The sequence below is a fragment of the Patagioenas fasciata genome, chromosome 16 (assembly GCF_037038585.1).
Source record: "Patagioenas fasciata isolate bPatFas1 chromosome 16, bPatFas1.hap1, whole genome shotgun sequence".
NCBI classification, from domain to species: Eukaryota; Metazoa; Chordata; class Aves; order Columbiformes; family Columbidae; genus Patagioenas; species Patagioenas fasciata.
Window position 1 is genome coordinate 6,760,955 of NC_092535.1, and position 26,754 is coordinate 6,787,708.

A 26,754-nucleotide genomic window follows, 5' to 3' on the forward strand; every position below is an offset into this window, starting at 1 on the left:
CCTGTTTTCCTCTAATTACAAGCGCTTGTTTGTTCGTTAAAAGGAACTGGCTCAGCACCGTGTTCCTGGGGCACGCAAGAGCTGGCAGCATGCGTGGGACACGCGGTGCAACACCCCCAGAAACAGAGCAGCTGGTGAAGGTCTGCTCAGACCTGGCTTAAAATCGAGGGTTGAGGTGCTGGGAACTGAGCACCCCTGGACACTGTCCAGAGAGGCAGCAAACGCCCACCCTGGCACTACACGTGTCCGTGAGAACCTCATCTCTGTGTCTGTTCAACCCCTCCAGGGATGGTGACTCCACCACTGCCCAGGGCAGCCTGTTCCTGTGTCTGACAGCCCTTTGGGGAAGAAATTGTTCCCCAGATTCAACCTCAACCTCCCCTGGTGCAACTTGAGGCCATTTCCTCTGGTCCTGGTGCTTGTTCCTTGGGGGCAGAGCTCGACCTCCCCTGGCTCCAAGCTCCTTTCAGGCAGTTGCAGAGAGCAAGGAGGTAAAAGACGCGGAGATGAGGTTCTCAGGAACACGGGTTAGTGCCAGTGCTGGGGTAACGGTTGGATTCGATGATCTTGAGGGTCTCTTCCAACCAAAACGATTCAACATTCTATGGTTCTATGTCTGCAGTCCGGACACGGTTCGCTGGTCCCACCTCTCGTTTCACTACAGTTCCGTCCCGGGGGCAGCACGTGAAGAGCGACGCGCGACAAACTTACGCGTCGCTCCCTGGTGGTCTAGTGGTTAGGATTCGGCGCTCTCACCGCCGCGGCCCGGGTTCGATTCCCGGTCAGGGAAGCTTCATTTTTCCTACCCGTTCTTTTGGCCAACCAAACGCCACCCCCTCTGCTTCCACGTTGCGCGCTCCGCGCACCCCCCGACGCGCGCACCGCGCTGCGGGCGCGTCCCCGCAAGCCGCGGGGGCGGAGGCGGTGCGTACCGGCGGTGCGCAGGCGCGGTGCGCCGGCCCTTCCCCCGCCCGTCGCCGGGTCCCGCTCGGTGTCTGGCGGCGGCGGTGGTAGCGGCTGAGGCGAGGCCGCCTCGACTGGGGGCCGCTTGGACGCCGGGAGGAGCCGCCCTGCCCCGTGGGGCCGCCCCCGCCCCGGGGCTGCCCGGCCCCCGCCCGCCCGCGGGACCGCAGGTGAGCCGGCGGGGCTGGGCCGCAGCGGGCCCGGCCCGCGGGGGGAGGCCAAGATGGAGCTGGTGCTGCCGGCGGGGGGGCGAGCGGCGAGCGGGGAACGGGGGGCGCGGAGGGGGTTTTTGGGGTGAGGCGAGGCGGGGAGCCCCGGGGGTGCGGTGCTCCTGACCGCCGCGCAGTGACCCCCTCCCGGACCCTGCCCGGTGGGTCCCGCTCCTCCCGCCGCCCACTCGCGGCTGCTCCGCGGCGGTTCAGGGGCCTCGGGGCCGTGGAGATTGAGGGCGAAAAAAACCCAAAGAAAAGGCCTGGAAAGGTGAATTCTAAATGAAAGTCATTTGTGTGGTGTGCGAGCCGTGATTCACCATGACTGGTTTTTCGCTGGACGGATCTGGGATGGGTTTTGCTTCCCTTACGTTCTTCTGCTTAATTAAAAAAAAAAAAAAATCATTTCTAACCGCTCAGATTATGATGTGCTTAATGACTGGCGTATTAGCAAAGGGAAGTAAATCCAGCCTTTCTAATGGGAAACTTGCAAAGGCAGCATAATTCTATTTATTTGTGCCGTGTCTTCTGGTTCCTGAATTAAGAATTCCGGTCAGGCAGTTGTGGTGATACCGAATGGAACTGGATGAAACGGAGACAGCGAATTCCCTGATACCGCCTCGCTCTGCTTTTGTGCCTTATCGATATCTGGTGTTACACGCACAGTGACACAATGCCTCTGACTTTTATTGCTGGAGCATATCACAGTGGTGGAGCCGATTCTCCCTTGGAGAGCAAGGTGAAAGCTGTCTGTACGACACAGAAAGGCAAACGTTTTTATCTTTTTTTGGTTTGTTTTTATTGGGGTATTCATTTTCATGTGCTGTGAGATGCTGCTGTAGAACCGTGTGTGCTTAATATTCTCCCTCTTGCAGTAAAGCTTTAAAAAAATGGCATAGATTTGGTACATCGTCTTACACGGATATGAAGGAATACAGTTCTGCTAGCTGATGTCTGCATAGTGCCCTCACGCTGGCTTGTCTGAAGGAACTGGGAATGTTCGGTGTGTGTTTAAACACCATCCGAGTTTGCTGCTGTTGAAGCAGAACTTGCAGGCCGCACTCACCCAGTGGCTGATGGGTGCTGCTTCACCCATTTCTTTGGGCAAATTCAGCTTTCAAAAGTGTGCGAACGTGAAGGATTTCCTCTTGAAATGTGCCAGGCTTGTACCTATTTAAAATCTTGAATAGCAGCAGCCACCTTTCAGTGGAATTTATTCTTTTGACCACATTTTTGGTAGGGGCGTTTTCCAGTTCTAAGGTGTCTGTTGGTTTCAGGCTGCTTAGGATCGGTGTTTGCGTTTTGGTTTGCTTTTGATACAGAATGGTAGAGTCCTAATCGAAGAGGTCCTGAGAAACAGATGCCAAATTCATTGGCATTAATGAATTAGCTCTAATAATTCGAGTACTCTGTGCTCTGGGAGGGAGAAGAGGGGAAGCAAAAGCTGGAGTCAAAGAGAAATTGGCTTTAATATGTAGAGTGTAGGATGAAAAGAAGTTTATTGTTATTGAGCAGCTTCCTGTGGTTTTCTCGTGGTGCTCTGACTTTGGAGGAGCTTGTGATGATGCTGGCCCTGCAGAATCTGCTTTGGGGATAACCCCGAGTTTGGAGACGAGATTTCCAGTCAAACAGCTTCTTATAAGCATAAACAAATGCTTCTTACCCTCCCTCCTTTATTTCATCTTGGTGATTGTCCCTGGAGTTTAAATGAAAGGGGAGATGCTGCAACATGGTGAGTTTTCGATGCATTGATAAATTGCAGGCTATAGGCTCAAAGTGCTGGTGAATCCCAAGCAGAGGTTTCCCAGCCTCACAGCACAGCCCTGTGCTATATTTAACCATCTTTATCAGGGCCTTGTCTCCATGTTGACCATTCCCAAAAAGCACAAGCGCTCAGTCTTTCCCAAACACCCAGCGATCCGCCGCCTGGTTGGGCACTGGTCGGTGTCCCTGGTCTTGTGGCTCCGTTGCAATAAGTTGAGGTGGTTTGTGGCCGAGGTGGCCCCGTCACCAACCTGACTTGGGTTGTGAAGTTCCCGAGGTGGTCGGACCTGCCAGGGCCTTGTTTTGCAGCCTGTGATGGGAGCAGGGATGGAAATCCAGCTGTGGTACAGACCAGCTTCTCTCATCGTGCCATCTGGAGGCATCTGGCAGGTCAATGGACATCCTGGGATCATCGTATTTGGGGAAAAAATTGAGCAGTACCAGAATATGACTTGGAACCTAACGGTGTGAACGATGATTTTTGAGCCTTTTGGCCTAATGTGCAGGTTATGCTGTTCGGGAGGTGCTCTCTGTCAACAATGATGCTGTTAATCATCATATTTCTGCTCTTAATAATCGTATTTCTTCTCTTTGTGAGCGTCAGGAAGGGGTTTTGCCTGCGTTTTGATAGTGAATACTAATGCAAACCTAACTGGATTACTTAAGAAGTCACGTTTTAGGCTAAATGTGAAAGCCGCTGATATGACTTTTTGATTTATGATTTCAGTTGCTGGAACATCCTCTCTGGGGCAGTGGGCACCATCCAAGAACGGCAGGTGGTTCTGCAGATCTGTTAAATGACATAAGTTGTGATAACAGGACTGTAGTTGGCCCCTGATAATTGCTACATTTCCCCCTTTTCATCAGTTTGACGGTATTTTCTCTATTGAAAGTATCATTAATGTTAATAACTAGAGAAATTTTTTTTTCTACATGTTTGGGAAGGGAAGAGATTGGCAGAACTTTTCTGCGAAGCTTATACATAGGACTGAGCACCAGTATCCCCCCCAGCATTCTATATCATAACATTTCCTTAGGAGTTCAGTTGAAGTATTTCCTTGTGCAATAAAACCATATGAAGCACCGTTGGTAGGAAGAACGTGTTTTAGCTTCGGAGGCACTTTGTTTCCTTTTCAGGCAGAGTAAACTGATATAAACGAACCACATTCCAGAACAAATGCTCCTCAAAACATTGTTTAGATATTTTTAATGAAGTGATAGTAGCTACCAACATAGTAACAATTTGTGTGTGTGTTTGCATAGAATAGCTAAATAATAATTATTGTGGGGTTTCTAGTGCATTGTTGTATGCTGGTTTTTCTTGGGAGAACGTGAATAAGATGGCTTTGGCTTGTGCTCAGATTTCTTATGTCCTGGCAACTTCTCCTAATTGCGCTCACCTCGTATCTGCATTGCACTCAAACGTGCCTTTTTAGAGTCCTTTTCTGCCTTCTTCCAGTGCCGGCATCTTGTAGGGCCGGCTGTAGAATTTCAGCACGTTTTTTGTCCTTTTGTGCATCCCTCGGCAGCAGAAACCCGAAGGTTCGTGGTGCGCGGCGGCTCCTGCGCGAGCAGAACGAGCCTCCCGAGCCCAAGGAAATTCAAATTATCAGCTACCATCTCCTCTTTCATAGTCTGCTCAAGTATTTTGTAACGAGTACAGAGGTTTTCGGTGAAAGATTGTTGGGATTTTTGTCTTTTTAATGTCCTTCAGTATCACAATCTCAACTTTTTGGGGTAAACGGTTGAGCAGACAAAAAACCCAGTGCCATTAATTACCTCATACCAAAGTGCTAAGGAACCTTTGGTTTTTTATGACATGATACGAGTATGCTTGCATTAACTGGTATTTTTGTGGTGGGCTAATGGCTCCTACCAGATGAATGATGCAAGTAACCAGTTCTTTAGATCTGACTGCAGCGCCAGGCAGTACCTGATACCAGTGGGGACAGCTTGATATGATACCTAAAATCAGAAATAACTAATTAGATAAGCTAAATAAAATTAAATAAAATAATAAGAGCTCGGGAGCGCTGATGTACCCCGTCCTGCTCCTGCTGTCTTGCCCAGGGCTTCTCAATCCTCACTTGGCTTCATCCGCCTCTTACCGAGTTGTGTTGGGTGGCAGCGCTGGGGATCCTAGAACATTTGTGGCTTTTACAAGACAATCCATAGGAAAAATAAATATATAGGAACTATAGGTTGATAATCTTTTGCAGTCCAGAGTTTGCTGATGTCATTACAGCAGCCAAACATTCAGTTGCAAAAAGCAGAAACTTGCACAGGTTTTCCATTTGCTTTTCCCCTTTTATGTCTTTACATTTTTGGCTGTGTTTCAAACAAAAATATTCTTTTCCCTTCCATGTGTCATTACATATTTTTATATCCAAACAGGATTTTCTGTTACTGTGGTGGTGATGTCTTAGCAATCTTATTTATGCTCAGCAATAGTTCGTGGTTCTGTGTGACGGTTCAGTGCATGGTGTGTAATACAGACCTTTGCCTGGAGTGGGGCATTAATGAATTTTCCTTGTGAATCTGCTTCTCATGGCAGGAGGATTGAGGAACAGTGACTGTAAAAAATGTAATGAGGTTTAAAGGATCTTGTGGAGAGGACTCGGGAGGCCTCACTTGGCCATTTTTGTGGCAGTTCGCAGTGACAGTGTGTGCAGCAATCTGGAAGATGCCGAGTTCAGGAAATTCATTCTGCCAAGACTAGATTGCACCAAAGAGATATTTATAATTTCACGTCCCATCTATTGTTAGTTGGTTGTATGCAAGTAAGGCAATTTGAAAAAAAATATGTTAAGAAATGTCTGAATTTTTCTCCTGTGTAGCCATGGTGCCAGTGGGAAGGTTGGTGCTCCTGCTTTTAGTATTTAGAAGCACGAGAAGGGCAGTCAGCGCACAAAACGGGTGTTAAGATCTTGTTCAGGTATTGGGGGGGTCTGTGTTTTGGGGGGACACGTGATTCTGTGATAACGGCAGCTGGAAATAAAATTAATGGGCCTTCATGTGCCTTTACAAAGGGCATCGGGGATCCTTGTGAAATCATCTGGTATCTGTACAGGGAATTGAAGCAGTATGTTATTTTTTTTTAAGTTCTGCTCTAGTTCAGGTCCATCAGGGACCAGAGTTATCCTGGTACCTGAGTGGTGAAAGAAAAATAGGCGATGAGCCGTATCTTTTCATTAGAAACTATTTCATCATCATTGGGGTTTGGTTTGACAAATCGCTCATCGGTCAGTTGTACTTTGAAGGCCCCAACGTTGATGCTGGGAGGGATGTTCTTGCTTGGAGTAGCCCGTTTTTATCACACAGCAAAATAAATGCGTATCAAACAGAAATATGTTGCCTGGGTGATAATTAGTGAAAGTATTTATCTTCTTTAATAACTGTCTCACTGTTTCTTTTCCTAAAAAGCTCCCAATTTCTTGTTGCACTTTTGAAAATTGCTTTGCCACAATGTTTGCTGCTCACAGTTAACTTAGGAAAATGAGGCGAGCAGAGTTAATCAAAAGGTGTTGGGAAGGAGCATGGTTATGGTTTTCCAAGCTGACCTCACTGTTTCACTGAGAGGTTTGGATAAGAGGGACAACAATCGGCTTTATTTTTTATTACTGGTCTTGAAATGGAACATACGTTGGATGAAATGTCTTGGATGATGAAAACATCGGTGTTGTCCTGTAATATGCAGCTCCTTACCATAGTTTCCTGCATCTTATCTTAAACCCACGCTTCTTCCAGTGACTTGTCCTGTTGACATCTTCTGAATAAAGCCCAGTCAGTCCCTCTTGCAGGCTAAAAATTATCTGTGATGACTTTCACTCTTCCTTCCTTGCTGTTTTGAGGCTGTTCAAATGTGTAGATATATAAAATATTATTGAAAAATAACTGTAGATGAGGAAAGGTGCTATTTTGCAGCTAATTCTGTTCCTGTTAAGGATCTTCAGGAAGATGTACTCATGTTTTGGGGAATATCTGTAAGAATAACATGGATTTACGGTTGCACTGGCAGCATCCCATCGTGTGTACAGACAGACCGAAGAGACGTCTGTCACACTCCGGGGTTGGTTGAGATCAGAGGGAGGAATAAAAGTGTCGCAGTCACAATACTACTGGGTTTTCTGACTTTCTCAGTTATTACTTGAGGTAGCAAAAAAGGCTAAATGTGACCATTCTGTCCCTTGCACTGAAAGGAAAAGGCACGTGTGTTGGGAATGGCAGTGATTGAATTTATGCCTCAGTGTAACAGTGGCCTTGTTGTTCTAAGTCCTCAGAAGTGCAGTTCCAGCCTGAAAACTCACTTTATAGAATCTATAAGTGTTTAGATGTTTTATTTCTTATCCCAATCATAGTGTTAGAAAACTCAGTTACAATTAAAGTCTAGAACATGGGTTTTCCTTAAGTACAAGGTCTGTAAACCGAGGCTACAGTCTGGAACTCAAGCTGCGTCTTTTCTTGTTAATCGCTAGGGAGTTAGTGGGAAAATCAGTAGGACAAATACTACTCTCGGTTGCCTTATTATTTCTAAATTATGGGCTTTTTTTTTCCCAAGCAGCCATGAAATACCATTGCCAGACTGAATGGCAGAACTGTGAACATACTGCATCACATAGTTTGCAGATTAAACATATGCAGAGGGAGAGAACAGTAGAAATAAATACCAGTGTGTTTCTGGAAGAGCAGTATAAAATGAATCTTTTTGTTGGTGAAACCACACTGTATAGTTAGAAAATAGAAGTTTATCTCCTGCAAGAAAATGTCAGTTTAAACTAAAACCGCTTTTAGTCCGGCCTTGTGATTTATTTGGATGTTTCTGGCCAAAGGAGCCGGGTGAGACAGCGTCTTAATATGAGGTTATAGGTCCTGAGCACCTCGCAATCCAGAGCGACCCAAACATATGGGTTGTACACTGGTTAATAGATTCTTGGTGTGTTAGAAGAATATGGTGACATTAACAGTGGATTGGTACTGACTTTCTTCACTGCTATTTTAAACCTGGGTTTGATCTCTAGGGAATAAATGTGTCATCTGGCCAAGGTGCTTTCTGCTGAGTTTGTTTAACTCTGGCCCTGGGCTCTGGTTTAGTTGGCCCAAAATGAAACAAAAATGTTTCCAGTAAAGGTACATACCCCCCCCGGCATCCCCCACCCTTCAAAAGAGAAGGATTCTTGTTGTATTTTCCTGCCAAAACAAGAAGCGAAAGTTTGAATTCTGTAGGCTTGTGCTGGTCAGTTCAGATTTTATCGTGAAAATCTTAAGTCGTCTTTTGGGCTTCTCCATGTCCTTGTGCTGGGGATTTGAATGGGGCAGGTGCGAAACTCATCCCCTTGTGGTTTGTTGTTTTGTGGGGGTTTGTTTGGTTGTTTTCCATTTCTTCTTATTATTCAGTCTTACCTGAAAAGAAGACAGATCTGTTGTGCTGGTTTTGCTTTTGTTTCTCTGTGATCGAAGAAGTCTTTGTGTTTTCTGTTCTTTATAGAAGGAAATTAGAATGTTCCTTTCTCTGGCAGTTTCAGTGGAGAAGTGAAATAACGAAATGGTGAAGTCTCCTCCCCGCTGTCCACAAGAACTGGGGAAATACAGCTGAGCAATTAGAAGAAAATGGATTTTTAGATATGCCATGAGTAGTTACCGCTGTTCACACGGTTTAGATTTAGATAGAGAAACAATTAAGAGCAATAATGAGGCAAACAAACAGAGCTGCTGTTTTGTCCTACATTTTAAAATACCTGAGAAGCAGATGCAGGTTTTGGTGACACTTTCAGGTTGCAGGTTTTGGTGCCAGCAGCTGGTGACACCTTCACTCTACCGTATAAACCACTGTAATGCCATAAACAATAATGTAATTTTGGTGACGCATTAAATGGAGCAATGAAATCCCAATATAGAATCCACTAAAACACTCAGGGTTAAGGATAGAGGATAGAAAATGGAGATCTAATACTTCATATATTTTTCCTCCTTTACTATGGAAACCCCTCTTTGACAGGTTTGAATCTGACTCTTGTGTAGGGTACAAGGTCACAAGCCTTTGGAACAGGCTGCTCAATCAGACTTAAATGGCTAAATTTTAATCTGCAAAGCTCATTAGAGAAACAACACCTGTATCACTGTAGTTAAGTTTGTCACAAGTTTCAGCGGAACATTAATAACGGATGTTACAGCAATTTAGACTTGAATTTAGCAGAAAAGTTCGGTTGTCCCAGGTTTCATTTATTTAAAAGCTCTGCGTTGCTGTTCTTATTAAAAAAACCCTCGATTTAATAAAGATTTTAGTGTCAGTCTTCACTGTTGGAGGCCTGTCTTCTGTTCCCAAGGCAAATGAATTTGGCCTTAGTAAAGTTCTTTTTTCTGGGAGAAAGATGTATGCATTTGAATGAATTCCCTGGATACTGTGTTTGCTTTACATCAGGATTTCTGTGTTTAAACAGAATGTTCATATGCACAGATTTCTCACGTGGCCGTTACTGAAGGGCCACAGACTTAAAACCGAAATTTAGCTAGAAGGCTTTTGTGCTCTGATGCGCGCACACACATGCGCGCACACACATGCGCGCACACGCATGCGCACACGCATACGCATACGCACACACGCACACACACATACGCACACGCACATATACACACACACACACACATACGCACACACACACATACACACACACGCACACATACACACACATATACACACACATCAAGCAACACCAAAGCATTCACTCTTAGGTGCTTGTTTAAGTAGTAAGTGATAGTGTTTCAATTAACAGGTTAAAAATTACTGTCCCAAGACAGCAAGAGGAATGTTCATGAAAAGTACTTTAAAATAGTAGTTTTCTGAGAGCACTTATTAACCAGTTTGCTTTAGCATCCGCGTTTTTACATAGTTTCTTCAGTACTGGTTCATTTTGCGAGTGACAAAAGCAAGTAAGGGTGTGAAAATAAAGACTCGGGAGTTTCTGTTTTGTCTATCTATTTATTTCATTTGCCTTAATTGCAGCACTGATTCTTTAGATACTTGATGATATAGCTCAGGCGTATGGTGGAGCTGGATTATGAAGCGAGGTGTCCTAAAGATACTTGTGTCTTTGTCAGCAGCAGCTGCAGGATGATGGCAATTCTGTCAATAGAACTGCTAATGGAAATGGTTCTGCATTGGGCAGAGGAGGTTGGGGTTGACAGGAGAAACAGAAGTGCTGTTTATCAAAACGAATAGATTGGAGAACATGTCTGATTTCTGTAAGGAAAAGGTAGTTTAGATCCTTTGGTTAGAGAAATATAATATTGGACAAACCAGATTCACGTGTGCGGAACACATGAGGTTCCTGGTGCAAGCAAAACGCTGACGGAACAGGCAAACTTCCTAACCGTGTTTCTTCACTTGTGTTGCAAAACTTGTCACCGTTTTAATGTGTTGCTGAGTTGAGTTTCCGTTTGTGTAGCTGTGCATGCTTTTATCTTCATCATTCTTTAACCTTTTCTTCTGATTTCATACTTACATGTGTATTCTCTGCCTCTTAAACAATTATTTCTTCCTTCCCCCAGACATTATTTCTTTGTGTTTTTTGAAAGTGGGTAACATCCATTCATCTTGATTTTTAAATGCTTGTGTTTCTTGTCCAACATCCCTCCTTCCATTTTTCTCTCCTTTGTTTTCATGCTGTGGACGTCCTGTCGTAAGGAGGGAGATGTTTGTCCGTCGTTCCGAGCAGGGTGTGATGTAGAGCTCTGGGTCAGCGGATCTGCCTGAGTAATGGGATTGGGTGGGCAAATCAAAACATTCCTGAATCACTACATTAGAATTCCCAGTTGCACCAGAAACCGGGGGGTAGGACCCCAGTCTGGCGTGCTGGGCGAGGGGGTCACGCCAAGTAGACACACGGGTTTCTCGTGTGCTTTGGTTTTTGTAAGCAACTGTTTCCTTTGGATTTTATTTTGGTCTTGTTCAGTTCTCTCCAGGTGTAAATCAGGCTTTCTGCTGTTAGTGAAATCCTGCATTGGCATCGTTGGGAGACTGAAGAAAATATTGCTGCTTGCATCCGTATTAATATAAAAAAAAGCAGCTTTTCTGTATATTCTGAGTTCTGTACTTGGCTGGGAATTGTGTTTGTGTGCTATAAAAAGTAAGGACTTTTCTTAGGAGTTTTCATGAGGCCTGGGCCGGAATATTGCATTTGAACTATGTGACGCTTCTATCCACACATCATCGTATTTTTGTTTATTCCATTACATGCTGACCTCAGCAGGATAGCTCATTTTTGAAGGCAAGTGGGTAGAATCAAATCTCCAAAGTACAGTTGGACTTTGCTTTCTTGTCCCGTTTCATTCCCAGATTTCCACCTGTGGAAATCCATAAATGGGGTGTTTCAATGCGGGGTAGAGTGCCGTTAGGGACGGCGTCGCGACGTTCGGCTGCTCCCCGTGCTTGCACATCTTCATCTCAGCAGCAGCGCTGTTCGGGCCGTGTGAAGAAAAGCACCGTGCGCACAGTACTGCTTCTCTATTGAAATTCTTTAGAAACGCCGTTGGTTTGTCCTGCCCGCCGCTGCGGTTCCGCGCGGCCGCTCCTGCTGCTCCGCGCCGGCTTAAGCTGCTTTGGGAGCCTCTCTGACAACATCACAGATTACCCAGCCTTGGAAAACACGCTTCTCGTGTGCTAAGTACAGATAGCTCACCAACGCCTCAGCTGAAAAGGGCCAAAGTCTTAAATAATGGTTGTTAGCGTTCCTGTGCGACCGGTGTCTTGAGTTTAAACACGAGTGGGTCTTTTGTATGGTAAAAGGTTTGGGAAAAGAGGCTGAAGCTACAGATAGGAGCAGAGAGCCCTGGAATCTATTCTTTATGATGCTTGTAACCCGCTTTGACAGCTAATCGATTCTAAAGATAAGTGTTTACATTGTGGAGACTTGCTGTAGTATAAAATATTTCGGACAGCAAAAATCCTTCTGTTTTATTCTGGACTTTCATGTCGAGGGGATATTTGAGTGAAAGAATAGTGAAAATATATAAACGCAGACTTGAAAAAATATACTGGGATGCCAACTGACCATTGTAATGAAATAATGTGATGATAACTTTGCAATGAGCCCTGAAGAGATGAGTTGGTGAGCAAATTATTTGCTTTTGTTTTGTCTTTAGGAGATTCAGCTTTGGAGGCGTGTGGAGGCTGTTACTACTTGCCTGAGAATATTGGAACTAAATACCAGGTAAGTACTGTACTTTTTAATTTCTTGAAGTCAAGTAAAATCCACTCATTTAAATACAAAATAATGCTGAGGAAACAAAGTTCAAAGTTCAAAGTTAAAGCACCTTGTATTTTTCTTGATAATACAATCTTGTATATCATTCTCACCTCTCCCCTTTAAAAATGATACTTTTTCACTGTAGAAAAATACCAGATTGTGAGAATGGGTCTAAATGAATCTGAGACACACGGGCAGGAGGCGGAGGCCAGCGGTGCTAATTTGTTTTGGGGAGAAATCAATATTTACTGAAGTGTTTCTGGCTTGGTGTTTTTATTTAGACTTTTACTAGTAAATACTGGTTGAGATTCAATAATTTATCTTACACCTGTAGCTAGTCTGCTGCACTGGAAATCTCTGAAAAACGAGTCATCTTAGATTAAACTGACGTTGTATTTTACCATAGTCAGTAAAAAGAAAAGATTTGTAGGATGCAAATATTTCCCAAAATACCCTAGTGCTTCCTGAAGTTGTGTAATAAAGCATCAACTAGACATAACTTCTGTAAGAGCTACCGAAACATCCATTTCTCGTTCCCGTTGTTTCCTACCTGCCCCTTTGGGGGTGTCTCAGTTCTCTGCGTTACCGATGATGTGCAGAAGGACTCAGAAGCTGTTTTGTTCTTCTGGTTTCAACCAAACTCGTTTAGTTTGGACAGAGAGTACCTGTTAAGGGTAATGACTCCATTGTCCTGTGTCTAGGGGGTAAGGACCCTTTACCAGTCAGGAGGTGGTGGATTTTGTCCATTACAGTGGGGCTTCACTTTCTGGAACAGCTGTGAACATCCAGGTTCCCTACACTGAAGATAAAACACTTCGCTGAGGTTGTTGTGAGCAGCCCGTGTGTAAAGGTCTGTGCGTTGGCGTGTGCGCTCAGGGGGTGGTTCTGGTTTTTAATATAGTAACTTATACTTACAGAAAATACAGAACAAGTATTAAGAACAGAACAAGTATTAAGAACAGAACAAGTATTAAGAAAATGAAAATGCTGTTGAAGATTGTACCCCAGTGTCCTGCCCCAGTGGTATTTTGAGGCAAGATTGTTTCACCTTTCTGCTGCTGGGGTTTACTGGGGTGTTCAGCGAGTAATTCCCTAAACTGGCAGAGAACTGTTAATTTTGAATAATAGTTTGCCATTTAATGAGTTAAATACAACTTCTAAAAGGGTCAGCAGACCTCGCAGAAACCAAGATATCACCAGTTTCATGAAACTTGATAGGATTCTTTTGGAAAGCTAGAGAGAAAATTTGTCTTTCTAAGGTCCAGTTTACCACCCATGTGTGTAAAATGTTAAGGCTGGCTTCCACAGAACCTACCGGGTTTAATCTACGTCTTTTCATCATGGTTGTACCAATTATAGTTACCTGGTCCTGCTGAAAACCATTGCATTTTCTGGGCAGGCTGGCTGACCAGGATATTCTGGGACACAGATGGTTAAAAGCGGTGCTGTGTAATCCAGGGATTACCTTTCTTGGGAGTTCTGAGAGAAACCTCTTTGGGGCATCCTGCTTGGGTGCAATACGCAGCAGATGATTTGTTGCTGCTGAATACGCCGCTTTAAAAAATAGAGAGCAGCTTTCAGTCCTGTGAATTAGAGCCACCTGCAAAAACAGTAGGGTGGATAATGTCCTGGTTTCTGAAGTGCGCTGAGCTTGAATAACTTGCACCTTTATTGTCTGTTTGAAGAGCCAAAGGTTGTGTTCTTAGTGATAAGACTCTTCTGTTCCCTTAAGTAAGAAACTTCCCACATGAATCCCTGTGACTACCTTGTCCTCTCTGCCTTTGCCCAGACCAGTTTTGTCCATTCTTACAGATTTGGAAAAGTAAATGCACGCACCCCATTATACCGAACTCCAGAGACCATGAACTGCTCAGGTTGAAGTGACAACAGATTGCAGCAGGTTGGAATTTTACTCCTCTGCCTGTCTGTGTTGGTGACAGGCAGCCTGCAGACTGACAGACATCATCTGGATCATATTGAATTTATTTTTATTAAGCAAATTTGCTCTAATTTAATGGTGGAGCTTTTACAAAGCAGAACGTAGTGTATACCTGCGATCTGCAGCACCTGTGCACCAGGGGCCTGTTAAAGGAAGCTTGTTACGCCTAAATAGAGCTACAGACCTTTAAACAGCACAAATGTTTGAGGCAATACTTTTATAGCTTCCTTCTCAGGTAACCTTTAATTAAACTTACCTGAGTTGCCAAAGAGAGAAACGTGGCTGCTGTTTTCCAGTCCACAAAACTGGACACAGTGCCCAGTGTTAATCTGATATAAAGTTGGAGGGGCCAGATGCGGAAAAGTAGTTAATGGTGAGCTCTGGAGTGAGCAAGAAAGTTGTAAAGTCTGTGTTCGTTTCTGCCTACAGTCTATGGAACTGTGATTTTGTGGCACTATGAGGTCGCAGTGAGAACCGGGCAGCGCAAGATGCCGCGTCTGAGAGTGTTTCTGTCAGGTAGCCTTGGAGTTATTAACATCGTTATGTAAGAGAAAGGGTTAAATTAGAAAAGTCTGGTGCTTTAAATATCTCTTTCAAAGGCTACGTAATCTGGTGTAGGCCAACTGTAATGACATAATCCAAAAATAGCCAATAGTCTCCTCTTTGATGCTCATCCTTGCGGCCATTCTGCAAACGCTAATCTGCTCGGGACGTGACGGACACAACCGCATCTCCTCCCACCATGGCCCAGGGAACGCCCCTGGGGTCTTCACGTCACAGTTTGGAGCAGGAGGTTCATTCATGTTCAAGTAGTGTGATTTTTAACTCAAACAAGTGTTAAATGTTTGAGCCATGACTCTAATTTATGAGGTGGGAGGTCTCGAGGTGGGCAGGTGTTCCCTCGCTCATAGCAGGGTGTGGAGTCAAACTGGGTTTGTCTAAAGGATTCTGCTGGACCTGATGTCAGCGATGAGATGGGAGGCTGTGGTTTTGGGCAGTGCGTAGAGGTTTGGTGTGGTTTTATTTAAATGTGAATGTCTTCAATTCAAAATGCAAGTAAGACACCCCTGTGCAAGCATGGTGCAAAAAGGCAGCCTCACGGTGATGACAATGCATCTGCTGTCAGACTGTTTATATAGATATTATCACAAATAAATTATCTTAATGTTAAGACTACGAAAGAAGATGCAGTAGCTTTAGGGCTGTGTATATAGTACATGTCTATAGCTGTACCTGGGCTGTTGGTCGTGGGTTTCTGGAAAGAATCGAGTCCAGTATGTCCAGGATTGATTTCAGGGTACCCAGTGCCGTGCTGAAAATGGAATCGTTTTCACTGGTAGATCACTGAGTTTTGTAACTTTTTAACTTCCACATATGTTAAGAGCCTTTTCTTTTCAAAGCACTTTTAAACCTAATAAAAGATGATTTTTCACATGGAAACTCCAGTTTCGAGGCTGATTCCATGAATGAGGTCTGTGTTCTTTGTTTAAGCATTTCTTGTTCTTTTTGTCTTGGCAGGGGCTGGTTCTCCTTTCAGGTTAGTTCGCCATGGCAGACCAGAGGCAACGCTCGCTCTCAACCTCTGGAGAATCCTTGTACCACGTGCTGGGCTTGGACAAGAACGCCACTTCAGATGATATCAAAAAGTCCTACAGGTAAAGGTTCACGTTTTACACCTGCTGCCCAACAGCACAAATAGCTTCAATTGTCTTCAACAGGTACATTTACATGTAGGCTCAAGTTGGTTTATTTAAACCTTTTGCAAAAAAATCACATAAGAAAATAGGTGAAACATGGTTGTTTCTTGCTAAAATTGATTTAAAAACCTGCCTGGATGTTGTATATAAGTGCTGTTAAATTTTTACATCTCGTCTCTAGTAAGTTAAATTCTCCAATATGCAGTATCATTCTGAGAGGCCTTTATCTGAAGTTGAACGGAGTTTGGAGATGATGTGATCAGAGTTAAAATGCCCCTGTTACGTAGCCCTATACCTGACTTACAGAGACCACACACGGGCAGTGTTGCCCTTTTGTCCATCATTTCCAGTTCTAGCACAGTGAAGTACAGATTAAAGATACAAATAATGGCAAAAACTAGTGTCAACAATTATTTTTTCTAAAAATTCATTCAGAATTCCTTATTCTATGCGGAATTTCTATTTTAAAATACGATTTTTTTTACTTCATTTTCTTAGAGTTACATGTATGAAATGGCTTTGCATTGACCAAACAAAACCAAAAGAGTCCTTTAACATGCTCGTTTTCCACATTCCCACAAAATTCGCTTAAATGCAGTTGCTTCTTTACCCCGAGGATGAGCTACGGTCTTGGACTGTTGGACAAGTGCAATATATTGAACATGGCACTAGGGGTCAGCAGTGATCCGTACTTGAGGATACTCTTTTGGAAGGTTTTACTTTCAGTCTTTAACATGCGCCAGAACTTTTTCCCTTTCAAAGTCCCATTTTAATACCGATGGGAACTACATGGTGAAATCTCTGAATAAATTGAATCCACAGACTCTCAAAAATTAGCTGTGTCTTCCTAAAACCTTCAAGTGGAAGTTTGAATCAGTGATCTTCCAGTCTTAGTAAGTGGGAAGTAATAGCTAAGCCCTTTGCAGGTTTATATAACTTCTCTCTAATTATAAAACTGTGATTATTTCAGTGATCGCTGGGGCTGCGGCATCAGCGACCACCCTGGGCGTTACTTTCCCAAGCAGCATCATTTACACTCTGAGTGTTTCAAATGCGCACTCCATTTATTTTTTTCAATGCTGGGATGCACTTGCACGCCCATCCAGATGTGGGTTTATACAAATCTTTATGTTTCCCTAAATATTTCCTCACTCAAAGTTGTCGTGTAAACGTCTGCAGGCTTCTGCTGTATTTGTCAAATACGGGACTTTGTGGTAGTTTTCTATAGCGGGACAGGCACTATTTTTGGTGGAGCAGAGCTCATAGCTTACATTTCTGTGTGCTTCTTCTGTTTTGGAGCTCAAGTGTCAAAACTGCATTTTTTCTGAACATAAGGAGGTGTTTGGTCAGTTATTTCTATAAATAGCCTGGGCCACGTCAGAACTGCCAAAGTTATCAATGCTGCATCTGGTTTTTGGTGCTGCATTCAGAGACCTCCAGGGACTGTGAACTGTGAGAGATCCGGCGTGATTAGGGGCGTATGTTGCGATTTCCTGATATCTCGAAACTCTGAAGCTTTTTCTATTCTACTGAAAAGTACTTTGTTCCTGCACAGGAATTGGCAAATTAACCACAAGTGATTGTCTCTTCTATTTTTGTGCTCAGACACTGTGGCAGCTTGCTTTTATTTCTTCTTTGGTACTGTATCTTACACTTGTGGTGTCTTTTTTTCCTGTTAGCTTGGTCTTTGCTTTAGCAGGAGCAAAACTTACTGGTGGAAATTGCTGGAGGGGTAAAAAAGTAGTACTTTCCTTCAATGTCTTTCTTTTTCTCTTGAATTTCTGAAGGCCAAATCCCGCAGTCTGAAGTCAATCCTGTGAACTAAGGTAGACAGTGCTGCAGCCTTTTGTTATCGTCAAAGGAAGAATCATCAGGGAAGGTGAATCAGAGATTAAGGAAACCAACTGGGACTTGAAAGTCTCCCTCGAGTTGACAGGCTGTGGAATAAAAGCATAAATCCCATTTTTTAATCTATAACAGTCTTTTTTTCTTTCTGCAGGAAACTTGCATTGAAATATCATCCTGATAAAAACCCCGATAATCCAGAGGCAGCAGAAAAATTTAAAGAGATCAATAATGCACACGCAATATTGACCGATGCCACAAAGCGAAACATTTATGATAAGTATGGGTCTCTGGGTCTGTATGTAGCAGAGCAGTTCGGTGAAGAAAATGTGAACACGTACTTCGTGCTGTCCAGCTGGTGGGCAAAGGTAAGTACAAGTGCAAAGAGAAGTTACTGTGGATTGGCGTTTAATACTCCTAAAGGTCTCCATTTCGTAATTGTCTTTGGTTTTAAATCCCCACACTTACTCAAAAGTGCAAAAAGCCTGTATGTTACACATCTCTCATACTGAAATTGTCCAGGCCTTTGGAGTTCATGTGTTTGCAGCCTGCTTGCATAGAAAATAATACCTAGAAGACAACGTGACTGGGAAACTGGAGTATGAAACCATAGCTGCACCAACTTATTTAGTGACGTGATGATGTTTATGGTGCTTTAGGGCTGATTAAAAACTGTTCTCAGTCTTGGCATTTCATTTCATGGGTTCATTTTTCTCCCTTTTGCCAGCATTGTCTCCATCTCTTGATTGATTATTCCGGTAAGGGAATAGTTATATCACCGTGCTGGTTTGCTGACTTTAAAATGATTTTTTTTCAAACAATTACACAGTGATCTGTATGAAAATGTAAATTTTGCCTGTTGTCTCTGCGATAAGCACCCAGTAATAAGCACCTCGCTTTGGGCCGCCTTGCCCAGGTGTGGGTGGCACCCAGGTTTCGGCACGGTGAGCTCTGCAGCCATGCCGACAGCCTTGGGCAGCTCCTGGCCCTGCTGCAGGGACATCCTGACCTGCACATCAACGAGCCGGCGTAAATCTTCACCAGGGTTATTGATGCACACTACAGTCTGTCCTGAACTACCGTACCTCTGGGTATTAATACAATTACGCTTCTTAGACCTGTACGTGCTTCCTGATGTAGCAGAATAGTCCACTTAAACATAAATTGTTGGAGTTCTTCAAGTAAGCCAGGTTGGCAGCATTCACCTTGGTGTAAAATGTTGAGAGCCGTAGCCAGTTTTGTGCATATTTCTAAGTCTATCTCGGTGATGGAGTATCATACTGGAGCCAGTAAGTCCTGTCTCTGCGTTGCTGTATTTTTGCTCTCTGGTTTCCAGTGGGTCTCACAGACTGAGTGGTCACGGCCTGGTGGGCGCAGCTGATGAGTGTTCCCTTGTCCTCTGTCCTCTGCAGGCCTTGTTTGCGCTCTGCGGGATCATCACGGGCTGCTACTGCTGCTGCTGCCTCTGCTGCTGCTGTAACTGCTGCTGCGGGAAGTGTAAACCCAAACCTCCCGAGGGCGAAGAGCAGGAGTACTATGTCTCTCCAGAGGATTTGGAGGCACAGTTGCAGTCAGATGAAAGGGGTAGGTAAAAAAAAGCCATGGTGAGGTATCTAGAACGACCATCAGTCTCTGACCCAGCGCTGGTTGGGGAGCAGCGCCGGCTTTGCAGAGATCAGCACAGGTCTCGGGTTGTAGATGGTGGAGAGGGAATAGCTGTGGCACAGGAGCTATGTGGGTAGCGCTGACACCAGAGCTGAAAACTCCCAGAGGGTCTTCACTGGACGTGGGGTCAGCTCCAGAGCTGGTCACCGTCACTGCGCTTCCTTCCTGTGTCACTGAGTCCCGTACCAGCCACAGGCGTGTGGGTGCGGAAGGGACAGGGAGCATCGGGGCAGCCGCTGTGGCTGCATCAGGCACAAAGGAGGCGGGACTGCTGCCCCAGGAGCTGTATCGAATACCCCTCCTGAAGGTATAGTGCTATTTCTGTGGAATGAAACTGGTAATTTTAAAAAATTGTAGAGCCTTGTGTGTGCTGTGATCACTTTTTTAATGGGTGTTGCTGAATGGTGGGGTAGGACGAGCTGCTCTTATGTGAAGAAGGAAATACAAAAACGCTATCATGTGCAGGCTGAAAAACAGTAAATTAACATTGTGCTCTCAGAGGAGTGTAAAATGGTATTATCAGAGTGTTGTAGGGAGAGGTAACTTGCACTTACCAGAACATACAATGCTTTTTTGTTATCCTTGGCACACTAAGGCTCTTGTCTTCGCTTTTCAGAGGCCTCAGACGCACCTATTGTGATACAGCCAGCATCAGCCACAGAGACGACCCAGCTCACAGCTGACTCGCACCCCAGCTACCACACCGATGGATTTAATTAAGTTAAGGAAACACTGTCATTAGAACGGATTAAAAAAAAATACATGGCCAACTCAACACTAGAATCATGAACATTAGAAGTAGAGAACGGGGAGGGGGAATAATTCTGCCACAGTAAGAAGGCAGCTTTCCAACCTGCCGACGATATTTTGTAATCCCTTCAGCCTTTTGTCACCTTTCAGTGTCGTATCTTGACGATACGTGAAGTGCTGTAGCATGCAGTATTTAAAGCAGTTTAGCTACGGTCTTATTTGTTTCCTTTTTTTTTTTTTTGTTCCCCTGTTTTTTTATAGCATGTATGAAGTTACATTAAATGTCTGTGGTGTAACGTATTGAGTTGTCACAATGTAAGTGTGATGGAGACATTCTGCATTTTAAGCAGTGGTACTGGCCTAAAAATGACATCCAAAAAGTTTCACAGAAGCCACCGTTCTTCTTACAGCTGAGCTGTTGGAGACCTTTAAAAGTTCACGATTTTCATTTGAGTGCAACAAACCAGTTCTTTTATTCCTCCTTCCATTCCTGCGTTGTTATCTAAGCAAGTTTACAAAGCCAAAAACCAAAAACTGCCAGTCCTGCAGAGCTGGCGTTCTCTCTAATGCTGGTTTTCAGCTTAAATAAATCTACCTTGACAAAGGGAGAGTTTCCGATCTTTGAACAGAGAACTGATGAACAGCTCTTTACGTGTGACCGCCTAACCGCAAACTGCAGTTTGCCGCAAAACCAATGGTGAACGGGCTCCTTTGGTTGTGACGGTGGGATTGTAACGTCGAGGTTTGGTTTGAGTTCAGTCATTTTCCCGAAATGCTAAAGACCAAATAGTGCAGCTTTTTTTTGAATGCGCAAGAATCTCAAGTCAAACTGCGTAACTGGTTTTCACTGAGCGAGTAAAATGCAGGCAGGTGGCAACAGCCGAAATATCAAAAAAATACTGATTTTTTAAAAATTTGTTCTGAGATTTTGAGGTTCTAATAGACAAGTGGGGTATTACATGTCTGTTTTTAAAGCTTTTATAATACACTAGCCCTTTACTTTTCTCATGACCTTGTTTGTGGAGTACTTAAATGGAATTTTAAGAGCAAAACACCTTTGTGTTTATATTGTATAATTTGCACATTGTCTTGCACTTAGACTTGTTTACACCAGTGTTTTTCTTTTCCTTCAGAACAACTATGGGGAAAGTTTCCTGTACTACTCTGAAACCAGATCATGTTTGAAAACTGCTCTGGAAACCGTGGTTTGTTGAGATGTAACTGTTAAAAACACGTTTTAGGCAGCTGCTGGTACGTTTTGTTGTTAATAATCTCGCTTTAGATGGTGCGAAGTCAGGATCTAGAACAGCGACCAGAGAACCTACGCTCGGTACTTCGAGCAGTTAATTGCAGCCTATTTCATTTTGATCTTTATGGTTTTATATTGCATCGCCTCTACTGTCCTTTGTATCTTTTCACCTATTTTTGGTGAGGCTATTTGCAGCTCCCACCCGGTGTTTGCTTTGAAGGTAAATCACTGTTGATCCGTGAGGAAACCGTAGGACAATGAAGGGGACTCTGCCAGAGAACCGCTCTGAATCTATTTTCACGCTATTTTTGCATGAGCTGGAAATGATGGAGCACATAAAATCGGACATGAAACCGTGTTAAACGTGCTGGGTAGAAGAAAATGTTTTGAACTCAATGAGAAGTGAGGGGTGTTGGTGGAATCAGATCTCCCCGTAGCTGTCGGTACCAGCACTCGTTCGGTGCCTGCACGTGAGCTCGTTGCAAATGAGCTTGTGAAACCTCCTCAGGTCCCAAAAATTCAAACAGAAATGTTACTTTTTCAGTTAAATCACTTCTTCCTCATCAATAGTCCTTTTAGACCTGGAACTTGGTGGTTTAGTGGAAGATGCTTTTTAAACCTTTTCTGTCTGGAAAAGTCTCTTGGGTGGCTTGAGGACAGTCGTGTGTGATTTGGCTCGAGGTCCTTATTTCATTAAAGTGTTTGTTTGACCCCTTGGAGAAAAAGCAATTTTTAGGCTTAAAAAAATAGTGTCATGTTGGCAGATTTTGCCTGGAGCCTGTTGGTGATGTCGAATTGCACGCTGGAATATGCTTGATTGTCCGGGTTTTCTCCCCATAAAACTCCCTGGTTAAAATTGCCCTTATCTGTGCAAAGTATCTTCTTGGTAAAAAGAAATAAAATAAATACTAGGGGATTTTTTTTTTTTGGCTTTGTAGATGAGCGCAGTTGATCGGGGGACTCGGTGGGGTGAGGAGGAGGCCGTTTCCCTTGTGCTGTTGTTTGTTGTTCCCGTGTCCCTGTGTGCAGCTGGACGGGTGACACGAAACCACTTGTTTCGGTTGTTGCTCCACCGCTGGGCAGCTGTGACCCCTGATGCTGGTTGTCTGTCTTAAATTTGGAATAATAATCTTATTTCTTAACCCCTCTGAGCTGCTTCAACTGAACTAGAAAGGTCGTGGCTCCGGGGATGCCCCGACATCGGAATGGAAGGTGGGCAGCGGACGCGGATTAGAGATGACACCGTTATCCGTGTTTTTATTGAGGGTAAATTTGACTTAGTTCTTGGCTTTGCAAGGCGTGAGTTTGAGCCAGACTGCTCTCCTCGCTGTGTCTGCGGGTGTGTGCGAGCAGTAAATGACTCCGTGCACTGTTACGTGGCCAGAGCCGCGTGTTGGCTGCGGCGAGGGAAACTACGCTGAGATCCCAGTACAGGAACGATGGGAAAACGCTTTGTTAGGTGAATATTCATGGGGTTTGAAACTCTTTAAGTTTTTCCATGTCATTCTAGAATCTCTGAATTTAAGATTGTGTATTAATGTTTTCTCTTGAACTATATAAGACGGCAGTTTCAACGTTGCTTCTTTAAACCAAAACCTGTGTAATTGGCAGACAAGCAGGTTGCTGCCCGTGTATTTTGTGCTCCCGTGGGGGAGGCGCAGGAGTGTCCCGCTATAACACGCATTGCATTTCGGAACGGCCAAGTCGAACCCTAGTGAACGCAAAGCTGTGTTGGAAACCATGGTTAGACCCGTGGAGGTCGGCGAGCAGCCCTGAGCACGGCCTGACCTGCAGAATGTTTCCTTCCGCAATCGAACCTCGGCCCCGCCGCTCTCTGTTCAGTGTGTTGCCAGAATTAAAACTTGAGCTTTCAGTTTGGTTTTTTTTTTTTTTCTTAATTTCTTACAATTTCTATCACTTTTTTACGGGTTGCCTGAGAACACCTCCATCCAGCCCATCGAACCTTTTCAGCACCGCTTTACTTGGCGCTCGTAGCTCCTCCTGATGGGGAGGATCCGATCTGGAGAGCTTCTGGCTGCTGTCGATGGCCACTGGCTCTGTTCCGAGCTGGTCAGTCCCTCTGGGAGCCGCGGCAGGAGGAGATGCTGGTGCTGGACCCCTCATCCTCCCGGGGATGGAGGAATCCCCGAGCACTGTAGTACATACGGCCAATTGTCCGCTTCACTCCCAGGGAAGGAAGGGGCGTTGCACCCTGTAAATGCCAGTTTCATTTTATTAGTGGTGTTTGTAGGAAATTCTTAAATATTTATCTGTATATAAATGGGTTTATGTCAACCTCAGTGGCGTCTGATATGGTCTAGATCTCTGCTGATCCCACACAGTGATGTTTTAGGACCATGTTACCTTTTCAGTCTTATTTTTAGATTTGTAATATTTTTAAACTGCTTTAGATATTAGTGCTCATGGTGTTGTTAAAATGTGATGCTGTTGGAGGTTGGGGTGAGCAGAAGGACCCGCTGAGGAGGGGGAAGGCTCAAGCAGGACGGAGAAATAGGGAGGTCGAGGGAACTGGGTTTTCAAACCCCTTTGTGTCACCCTGTGAATGCTAAAGGAGTCACCAGGGCAGGAACCTGACAGCAGTGACATTCCTGTCCCCAGCGCGGTTGTGTCGTCTGGTGTGGAGGAACACCCGTGTGCTTTGGGGGGTTATATCAGAGCATTTCTTGCACTCCTTGAGAGAGCGACCCGCTTTTCTCAACTAGTTTGTGCCCTTTGTCTGTCCGGTGCCCTTTGGTGTTCTTGGCATTTCCAGATAATTTAGGAAATGTGGTTGTGCTGCGGGTTTTTCCCACCCGATGCATCTGGATGTCGGCGTCATGTTTAACAGGAGACCCACGCGAGGAGGACAGGGCGGCATTTGCCTCCTGCAGCCCCTGCCTTGTGTTAATAACTCTGGATGCTGTTTAAATCTGCATTAATCTTAGAGCACTGAAACGTCCTCCCTGCCCCAGTACAAGTGTTTATAGCATCAGGTCGGTATAAACTTAACATGCTTAATCATTCAATGCCGCTTCTCTGTATCATAGTGGAAATCATCTAGTTTGTAGCTGTATCATTACACCAACAACTGCTTAAAATATCTGGAGAGAAACATAACCGATAGCTAACCAAGCGCAGGACATCTCGGTGCTCGGGTCCTGCGAGCACCGAGCCCTGTGCCGGGCTGGGCGGCCGACGTGTCGTCCGGACTTGGCAAGACCGAAATCCCCGTTTCCTTGGAGGAAGACGCTCTCTATACCAGAGGAGACCGCGCGAGGGAAGCTGTGTGTGGCGGTGGCACACGCCAGGTGCCATAAATCTGGAGGACGAACCTTTGTTTGGAAATCCAGTGCCAGCGTTACATGCACAGTTGATTTTGCTGTTAAAAGGGCAGCTGCTGGGAATTTCTGGTGGTTTTATATATATATATATATATATATGTATATGTGTAGAGGAAGCTCTTGTACAAAATGGCCATTCATCCTCCAGTCCTGGTGTCTTGTCCCTGTCCCCACAGCCAGCCGTGGGGTTCACTCCAGTCTGGCAGGGGTTGCTTGTTGTACCTTTCCAAAAATTTTGCCATTACTCAAATTGTGTGAGCTGGGCTGTCCCTGCCCTGCTTTCCTCTGCAGCTGGACAAGGGTTTTCTCTGGAGAAACTGGGTTTGCATGGGCTGGTCTGTGGGGTGTTTGACAGGCGGTTGATGCGATCGTCGCTAGAGGTGGGATAGAGCACGTAAATTTGGGTTTTTCTTTTCCTGACAGTAGTTCTCACCACGTTGTGCTCTCCAAAGCGGGACTCAGTGAGCTCCCAGAGCCAGGTCCTGACCCGCGCTGTGGCTTTGGGATGCAACATCGTGTGTGTTTGTATGTATATATGCACATATGTATATATTTATACAACAGGTGTGCACCTCGTATTCGCTGCTGTTTTTCCTTTGGTGGCAAAACCATGAAGTGTGGCTCCAAGTGCTGCTCTGAATTCCCAGCCAGCCAGGCAGAACGTGAGAGTTTTGTGTGTCCAGGGTTGTGCCGCCTCCTTTCAGCTGCAGGAAAAACCCCAACGGGATCTGTCAGGTTAAATCCCTGGTGATGGAAAGGGTGGGAGGATCCTGTTGTATAAAGGAGTGGGCGGTAGAGGTGGAAATGTTATTGGGGAAGGAAAAGTGACCGAGCTCTGCCCTCCTTGCGCCAGTGAGGTGACACTTAAACGGTGTGTCCTGTTTGCACAACCCGGTGACTCAATTTACAGCGTTTGCAGGTCAGATTCATAAGGAGTTGGAGTTACTATGAGTTATAAAGCTGAAGTTAGGTGGGATCTGTGTACAGGCACAAGGGACACGTAAGTACCACCAAACCGCGTCTGGTCGCCCCGGGCAGAGCCTCCTTGGGCCTTTCACACAAAACACGGGCTTTTGTGCTTCGTGGCAGAAATGTGGCAGTATTGGGGGATTCCTTTGTCGCTGACACGTCTAAGTTCTGTTTGTGTCCGTCACGGTAGACGGACTCTGAGGTTTGCCAAGTTCCAAACGCTTGACGTCTCCTCTCCGGGACGCTGATCACCGTCATTCTGTCCTTCTGTCCTTCCGCCTGTCCCCGCCTTCCCGGGGCTGGGTGGGTTGTGTTATTGCAGACATCCAAGGCGGTTTATATTCATTTTGCATGTGAGCAAGGCCCTGAACTCAGTAATTCGTGGCGGGGTTTGGTTGTGTTGGCCTCTGTACGAAGCCTTTGGGAGCTGCGGGTGCCGGGAGGGAACCGCGTTTTGCATTTGCACTGTACTGCAACTCGGGGTGGGGGTGAAACGAAAAATAAACCACAATTGAAGTATAAATGCATCTGAAAAGCAATTATAATATAGACATATATATATTTTGTTATGTTACTAAAGGACCATACTTTGAATTGTATGTAAGTAGATGTGGCTGTCTGAACTCTGTGGATTGTAACACTCGATACTACTGAGCTCCTGTACATACACGCAGTTAGGGCAGAAGGAATTATTTTATGTTTTAGCATGGTAATTTGTGTCTTGTATGTCTGAATATAAACTAAAATAAAGATTGCTAAGTTATCTGAAACCACTGTTGTAAAATAAATGTTTTCAACGCAGAAACGCGCGTCGGCTTTTTCTTTGCTGGATCTCCCGAGGGGAGGAGGGTCGGGGTGCAGCAGGGACCTGGGCGATGTCCTGCTGTCCTGGGGGGCCCATGGTGGCTCTGGGGGTGTGGGTGGGCTCAGGGTCCTTGCGGCCGCTCCCGTCTGCCCCCTCCCAAGGAGCCCCCAGCAGTTTTTGAGCATTAAAGACCTTCACATGATGCCACCATGGCAGGCACCTGGGGTGTGAATACGAGCTGTGTTACCAGGCAGTGAGAAATGATTGCGGGGTGCTGGGGAAGGGGCTGCGGTGGAGATCTGTCTGTCTGCAGTAA

At 44.9% G+C, this 26,754-nt stretch overlaps 1 protein-coding gene and 1 non-coding gene across 3 annotated transcripts; both read left to right on the plus strand.

Moving 5' to 3' along the window:
- The first annotated feature begins 718 nt into the window (after positions 1-718).
- TRNAE-CUC (transfer RNA glutamic acid (anticodon CUC)) lies at positions 719-790 on the plus strand. Its single transcript has one exon. It is a non-coding gene; the product is annotated as a tRNA-Glu (tRNA).
- Positions 791-965: 175 nt separating this feature from the next.
- On the plus strand, positions 966-26,438 carry DNAJC5 (DnaJ heat shock protein family (Hsp40) member C5). Of its 2 annotated transcripts, XM_071815447.1 has the most exons (7): positions 966-1,133; positions 12,075-12,142; positions 12,880-13,028; positions 15,636-15,772; positions 17,814-18,027; positions 19,072-19,243; positions 19,941-26,438. In XM_071815447.1, exons 4-7 carry the CDS (start codon positions 15,666-15,668, stop codon positions 20,042-20,044), a joined length of 597 nt encoding a protein of 198 aa, XP_071671548.1. In that variant the 5' UTR covers positions 966-1,133; positions 12,075-12,142; positions 12,880-13,028; positions 15,636-15,665; the 3' UTR covers positions 20,045-26,438. The 2 variants fall into 2 exon arrangements, with proteins under 2 accessions (XP_071671548.1, XP_065705698.1); XM_065849626.2 differs by lacking the exon at positions 12,880-13,028 and having other exon boundaries at positions 967-1,133.
- The last annotated feature ends 316 nt before the right edge of the window (positions 26,439-26,754 follow it).

What these genes read in the sequence shown, in the direction of transcription:
- DNAJC5 (XM_071815447.1), top strand. Translation starts at nt 15,666, where the DNA reads ATGGCAGACCAGAGGCAACGCTCGCTCTCAACCTCTGGAGAATCCTTG. An exon ending in GATATCAAAAAGTCCTACAG is followed by an intron (nt 15,773 to 17,813) that starts GTAAAGGTTCAC and finishes TTCTTTCTGCAG; the next exon opens with GAAACTTGCATTGAAATATC. An exon ending in TGTCCAGCTGGTGGGCAAAG is followed by an intron (nt 18,028 to 19,071) that starts GTAAGTACAAGT and finishes TGTCCTCTGCAG; the next exon opens with GCCTTGTTTGCGCTCTGCGG.